General features: G+C 39.5%; 1 protein-coding gene across 6 annotated transcripts in view; it reads right to left on the bottom strand.

The window, feature by feature from the left end:
- ZCCHC7 (zinc finger CCHC-type containing 7) overlaps nucleotides 1-7,746 on the bottom strand; it is a 280,220-nt gene that overhangs the window by 41,893 nt on the left and 230,581 nt on the right. For all 6 annotated transcript variants that reach the window (XR_009051465.1, XR_009051466.1, XR_009051464.1 and 3 more), the window contains exon 7: nucleotides 2,650-2,745. Coding sequence is in view for 3 of the 6 variants with exons in the window: in XM_057723552.1 (XP_057579535.1) it covers nucleotides 2,650-2,745 (96 nt within the window). In the remaining 3 variants the exon portion in view is untranslated. The remainder of the gene's footprint in view (nucleotides 1-2,649; nucleotides 2,746-7,746) is intronic.

Consider the following 7,746-nt stretch of genomic DNA (forward strand, 5'->3'; position numbering starts at 1 on the left):
ACTGTCCGTGGTGGTGCCAAGTTTCCAGAAGACACGATACCCATAAAAGATTTGGGTCTAAGATTCTGCTATGGTTTGAATGTTTGTGTATTCCCCTCAACCCAATTCATTTGCTGAAATCTAAACCCCAAGGTGATGGTATTAGGATGTAGACCCTTTGGGAGGTGATCAGATCATGAGGATGGAACTCTTACAAAAGAGGCCCCAACAGAGCTTTCTAGCCTCTTGCACTATGTGAGGACACAGCAAGAAAGTGCCATCTATGAGGAAGCGGCCCTCACAAGACACTGATTCTGCACCATGATCTTGGTGAGAAATAAATTCCTGTTGTTTATAAGCCACTCAGTCTATGGTGGTTTGTTTATTGCAGCCTGAATGGACTAAGACTCTAACTATAAAACATTAAGAGCAAATTACAATTACAAAAAGGTACAGAGCTCTTGACATACTCCCAGTGCCCCATTTATCCTGGAGTAGTCTCTTTATACGGTGACTACCACTTCCTTCCGCCCTTTGCCTCATATGAGCTGCTTGTGATTGTCCCTGCCTCCCCATTGAGAGTGAAAGGAATTAGGGAAGGGCGATGCCACATTCGCCTTAGAGTAGCTTTCATGTGAAGAAGCTATTTATTAACATCTGTAGAGCTGAACTCCTGAAACTGAAGGGGAGGGGTCCTCAGACATCTGTAACTACCCACCCAGTTTTCTATTTGGATCCTGTACAGTCTAGACTGATATGGCTATACAGAGCTATACAGTACTATAAACACTTTCCAAAGCTGAATGTAAATTATATTTTGATTATCCACATCGCTGGTCCCCTCCATTAGCACAGACAATTGATAGTTGGCTATATAATTTATCTACTATTCTGGATTAGCCACACCACTGATCTTCTTCATTAGTGTGGATAATCTAGAGTTCTTCATCTATGGCAGCAATGAGGCCGCCGAATTTGCTTTACTGTAAATTAAAAATTATCTAAATCTAGATTTCAGGGATAAATTCCAAATGCTTTTAATATATTTCCTATCTACATTAACAGGAGTGACTAGTAAGCAGTATGTATCCACCTATAATTGTTTTTCCTTAATTGAACAAACATAAATGCTAAAATGATACCCTTTTGCTTTAAAGAGGTAAGCAAGCATAAATTGTACATCTATGTGATTTGTGTGGCCGTGAACTGCTTATGCGAATATGTTTGCTAAACAGTGTTAACAACATCTGAGTTTTGGCAACAAGAAGGAATACACAGAGCAGTAAAAATCCAGAGATGATAATTTTGCAAAAAAAAAAAAAAAGTATTCTCTAACTAGGTTTTCAGTGTGAGTTCTACAGAAGTGAAATAATTACACTGCAGAGTTCCTCCATCTGTATCCCCATACTATGGATCTGATCACATTGGAAATACCAAATCAGTGCTGAGAGATCTTCCTATATAACTTATTTGCTTTGGAGATAAAGAAATTGGAGCCCAGGGAGAAAAAGTGGGTTAAGTCAGTAGTAGAGCAAAAATAAAACGGAGGATCAGAACTCCATCCTAGCTTTCATATTCTATCCCTTCACTCCACGGTCCTGCTGTCCCAATGTGGAAGAAAAACTCCATCTGTTGATGGACTCTGTCCCACACTTTTTCCTCTATAGACTTTCTGTCTCTCTCCATATCGTAGAGCTCTGCCTCCAAGGTCTGCACTGGTGAAGTGCTGTGGTCAGAACTCAAGATGTGACCTGCGATACCATTCCATCCGACTGCTCACACCTCTATCCATTTTGTGGACTCCCTATCTCTGTATGCTTTCCACTTCCTATCATCAGATCTGATTTGATATTAATTTATTTTGATTTCTAGACTGTTAGAAGCCTATCCTGGAGACCAGGAGTGTATTTCTCAATATAGATTTTCTGCTTCTTGTGCCACTACCTTTCCTCCTCTGTCTCAAGATTGCCAGAATGTATGGGCTGTGAGTCTATTCTGATTGCATCCTGTCTCTGGGATGAGCTGTTGCTGTTTCATACTTAATGAAATAACTGGCTAGGAGACTCACTCCCACCCCACAGCAACAAATTTCTGCTTTGACACCTCAGCATCTAGAACAAGCAAAGTTTGGCCCTTTCAGTTATGGTTAGGAAATACATGGGTTGGATAGGGAATTTGGGTGTTTGTGGAGTAGGCAGGCTGGCTGGCGATGTAGCACCTGTCTTCCCACTAGTGAGTGTCAGGGTTTGCATGTGAGTGGTAAAGATTTAACTGAACACGTTACCAGCGACAAACAGAGATACTGGGGAGCTACACAGAAAATCTAAAATCACGATTTGGCTGGGTCAAAGTACTAGTAATTCTAAGGATTCGTGAGAAAAGTAAGCATTCTACTGACTACTGTTAGTCGTCTGAATGATTCTATGAGCTGTATTTGTTTTAGATTAACCTGCATGTATATTTAAAACAATCGGAGGAATGTGCTCTGACAGATCTGTTACTCTGGTAGGGATGGGAGAAGTAAATCACTTGAAAATATATGAAGTCTTACTTCAAGATATTAGTTGATAAAAAAAAATTAGTGTTCAGAATTATTCTTTTCCAGTTCATGTTTCGGCAACCACTCCTGAACAACAGAACGCTTTATGCCCAAATGCCACTTAAACTTACATGTCCGTAGTGGCCTTCTTGCCCGCAGTTGTAGCAATACACTAAGGCTGATTGTCCAGAAGGGGTCTTTGGCTTTTTGGGTGGTCCAGGTTTGGTCTGCAACATGAATATTTGTGAAGATTTAGTGAATGTCAGAAGAAAATTAAAACCTCTTTCTTTCCAAAAGAACTTTTTTTTTAGGTAAGAGATTCCTTAGAAATACTGCCTCCTACAGTTTAGTCTGTTCAGATGGTTCTGTGTATTCAAGTGTGTAACATGATAACAATTCTTTTATTCCTAACATCAACATGTGCTTTCCTCACCTTCCTTGCTCCTCATTCCACTCGGCATTGTGCCCAATAATGTGTTACGTGTTAGGTATCTCGGGGGAGAATAAAAGCCTAGTAGAACATGACAGACATGTAAACAGACAATGACAAACAATGTAAGCACAGCGATAGAAGCATGTACAAGGTATCCATGGAGTGGCAAGGGGGACCCATCATTGGATGAGATAAGGAACTCAGGGAAAGCTTCCCTTGAAATATAACTTTTAAATTTACTCTAAAAGAATTAGGTGTAAATCAAATGGAAAATTTTAGGTAGAGGGTAAGAAGGAATTAGGATGCTTTTCAGGTTTCTAACTTGGGTGAACTGGTGAGTAGCAGTGTCAACAATTGATTCAGAGAAGGTAGGAAAAGAAGGCAGAGTCAACTTATGGGCAAGATGAAGTCTGTTTTGGATGTTGAGTATCTAGGTGGAGATAGATGTCCATCAGGCAGTTATCTGTATAAGACAAGATATCTGTGTATCTGTTTTCTTCAGCTTAGAAAACACATCTGAGCTGAAGATTAGATCTGAAAGTAAGCTGCATAACAGTGGAGGCTAAATGACCAGAGTAGACAGAATCGCCATAGCCAGGTGAGCAGCAGTGAGCTAAAGACAGAACCCTGGGAACAACAACACGTGAGGGGCAGGAAGAAGAGCCTGTAAAAGAGACAGAGAAGGAGGGGTTAAAAGAACGCAGAGTCACAGAGAATACAGTCATAGACCTTAGAGTAGTTTCAAGATGGATGAACTGATCTACGATGCCAAATATAGCAGAGAGCCATAGTGAGGTTAGAGCTGAGAAATACCCATTAGGTTTGGCATTGTTCATGGGTAGCCTTATTGTGAGAATTTTGGAATCAGTGGGAAGGTAGAAAGAGTAGAAGGCAATAGGTTGAAGAGTGAAGGAGATGCATTCAAAGATGAAAGAACTATAAAGAGCAAGGAAATGATTACCCACCAAAGCCAGGACGGTGGGTACTTTCTGTGAAGAGAGAATAGATCAGAGAGGATTTCAGGGTAGCTGCAATTCTCTATTTTTGAACATAGCGGTGTCATATAACTTGAGTGTGTGTTATATGACTAATGTATTAAATTGTATGATGCACTTTTCAGTATGTATATTACATTTCATAATAAAAAATGTTTAAAAAAACTGAACGGAAGTTGAAGAAAAATAGACAGGAGGTATTATTATTTTAAGAAGCATGAGTAAGAAGAGGCAAAATAAGATCAGTCAGTACTTAGGAGAAGGATTTGGTGGAGTTTGTTATTAGAAGAGGAGAGACCTGAACATGTGAGAAAGCTAGTAGAGACGGAGAAGTTGAAAACACAGAGGAAGGATGGTAAGAGCAAAACCCATGAAGTGGCAGCAGCTTTAAACAGGAGGAGAAAAAACTAATTTCCCCCCTATTTTTTGGAGACTGGAAGGATGAGAATATAAGTTTATTTCTTACATTCTTTATTGGGTGCCAACAAAGAATGCCAACTAATTGGTCTGCCAACTAATATTATTCAATGTGGCAAACAGGTGGTTTGTGGATGCTTTATTTTCTTCATATAGGAAAATAATCTACAGGTTATAAAAATAACCTTATTTATTTGGTTGCATAGGGTCTTATTTACAGCAAGTGGGCTCCTTACTTGTGGCATGCAAACTCTTAGTTGTGGCATGGATGTGGGATCTAGTTTCCTGACCAGGAATCGAACGTGGGCCCCCTGCATTGGGAGCACGGAGTCTTAACCACTGTGTCACCAGGGAAGTCCCAAAACAACCTTCTTCAAACAACTTTGCTTTTATTTCTTATGTCCTAAAATGAAAAACTGGAGGATGGCAATAACCTGAAAGATGTTTTCTACTGTACTGAAAATACAAAATGGAATTTATAGCCTCAGCTATATAATCAAAAACACAACCAACAAAGGCCTTATATCCTCCAATAAAAAATGTGGGTCACGAATTAAAACTAGCTAAAAGCCATTAAATACAGTTTTAACAGGTATGCACATAAGCATGTACTGTTCATGCGCAGAGGTTTACAAATTTGTTCAGGTAGTAGAGCGCTGGGAAGACATGAAATTATTAAGCAGAAACAATTTTTCCATCTAAAAGATAACTATATTATTTGATGTGATACAAAATTGCAACCATGAGCATATGTGGTTTAAGAGAATGAAATACAACCAAAAGAGATGGTACCATGGATGTGAAGGTAGAACAGATAATGTTTCAAGGAAGAAGCTGTCAAAAGCTACTGGTGAATCAAATATGATGAAGACTCTAAATCCATTGGACTTAGCAGCCAGGAAGTTGTTGGCAACTGGAAACTGGTGTGAGCAGTTTCATTTGAGAGGCAGAGGCATAAGCCAGACTGTAGGGGTTTATTACAAGTAGAAAGATGCTGAAGAACAGAACATAGGTGACTTTTTCAAGAAACCACAGTGTATGGGTGAAAGGAAGGGGACAAGTAGAGCAAAATATAAGTCCAAGGATGCCTCCATCAGTGACATTTACCAGAGCGCTGGGCACATGGCATGAGCATCTGTATATATTCTTGCATTAATCTATCCAAAAAATAATTATTGAGTACCTAATACATGCCAGACATTCTTCTAAGATTAGTTAATTGAGAAGTGAGCAAGACAAAAATCACTGCTCACACCTCCAGTGGTGGAAGACAGATAAGCAAATAAAACCAACAACACACACACACAGTATCAGATAGTAATGAATAGCATATAGGCAATTAAAATGGTTATGTAAATGAGTCATTGGTGGTGACTCAGATTGAATTTAGGGGAACTCTCACTGGGAAGGTCATTTCTTATAGCAAAAGAACCCCCAATTATGCGATGACTGGGGAAATAGCATTCTAGGCATAAGACATGGGGAACAGGTAGTGCAAAGCTCTGAGGTGAGCATAAGCTTGCTATATATGAGTATCTGAAAAATATCTATAACTTGGAAGTGTAGTAGGTGAAGAAAGACTGGGAGAAAAGGAGGTTCTAGAGGTAAAGAGGGACCAGATCATAAATGAGGGTGAACAGCGTTGGATTTACTTTATGTGGCATAGGAAGCTAGTGTGAAGCTAATGGTAGGTGCTCAACAACTAAGTGGCGACTGTTAGCAGAGACTACAACCAATGATGGAATAATCCATCCCCCAAATAATAAATGTTCTCTGAAAAACTTATCTGTGTTTAAAAGTTTCTCTATTTATGTTTGTGCAAATATATGACAATTTATCTCTGAGCCAAGAATTCTAGATTCATTCATGAGAAGGAAAATATGCTCACTTATGTTTATTCCACTGAATAAGAGCTCCATTGGTTCAAATCCCATGCAAAAGGACAAGATGAATCAGGAAGTAATTATGAGGGGAGCTGATGAGAACCAAATTAGCAGGGATATCTGGACGCTGGAACTTGACTTGATTGGTATGGATACAAGTAGGGACTTCTCCACAGGAAGGGCCATCTGTACCCCTATGGCACTTCTGGCTTCCCCTTGGGAGTACAGAACACAAGGAAAGTCACACTACTACACAACTCTTCAGTGGTTCACTCCTATCACCTCCTCTCAGAGTAAAGGCTGCAGTGCTCCTGATCCTCCTTTCCCTGTTTCACCCTCTAGTATACAAAACTGGTTAGTTATTATTTCTAGAATGCTAGGTGCATGGGGGCAGGGATCTTCATCTAGTCCACTATGCATCCCTATGCCAAGAATCTAAAGTAAGTGCTGGCACAGACATATATATACTACCAACTGTAAAATAGTCAGTGGGAAGTTGTTGTATAACAAAGGGAGTCCAACTCGAGGATGGAAGATGCCTTAGAGGACTGGGGCAGGGAGGGTGGGGGGGACTTGAGGAGGGGGGAGTCAAGGAAGGGAGGGCATACGGGGATATGTGTATAAAAACATATGATTGAACCTGGTGTACCCCCAAAAAAATAAAAAAATAAATAAAATAAAATAAAGTAAGTGCTGGCAAACTATGGCTGGCAGGTCAAATCTGACCCACTGCCTGTTTTGTGTGGCCTATAAAGTAAGAATGACTTTAACATTTTAAAACGGTTTAAAAATTTTTAAAAAGAATGTTTTATAATATGTGAAAGTTATATACAATTCAAAATTCAGTGTCCATAAATAAAGTTTTTTTGGAACACAGCCAGGCTGCTTTTCATGCTACAAGGATAGAGGTATGACAGAGACCATTCATTGGCCTGCCAAGCTAAAATATTGACTATCTGGCTCTTTACAAAAAAAGTCTGCCAACACCTGACCTAGAACATAGTAGGTGCTCAATAAATAGGTGGTGAATGAGTAGATATTACAGCCTCCAAAATACTAGAGAGTGAAAATGAATTATGCAGCCAATACAAGTATTTAAAGTAGATACAAATACTGAAAATCTCTGTTACAGATTGAGGATAAAGGCAAAAACTTTATGGATTTCCTCTGAATTCAATTATTCTATTGCTTAAGTTTGAAGAATTACAAGTAGTACTAAACGCTGTTCCATCTGTCTGTAGCACTCTTCTCCAAGATAAACATGGTAAATTTCTTCACCTCCTTCAAGTCTTGGCTCAAATGTCATTTTCTTAGTAAGGCCCTCCTGACCACCCGATTTAACACTGCTAGCTCCCTCCAACTGGTGTTCCCTAACCTGCTTCACGAACCAGCCCCCTCCTCCGTGGCACTTATTACATATGACACACTATATATTTTACTTGTTTGTTTTGTCTATCCCCCAACTTGAAAGGATTTTGTCTGTTTTTTTGTTCAGTGCTG

This window comes from Hippopotamus amphibius, chromosome 2 (genome assembly GCF_030028045.1).
Source record: "Hippopotamus amphibius kiboko isolate mHipAmp2 chromosome 2, mHipAmp2.hap2, whole genome shotgun sequence".
NCBI lineage: Eukaryota > Metazoa > Chordata > Mammalia > Artiodactyla > Hippopotamidae > Hippopotamus > Hippopotamus amphibius.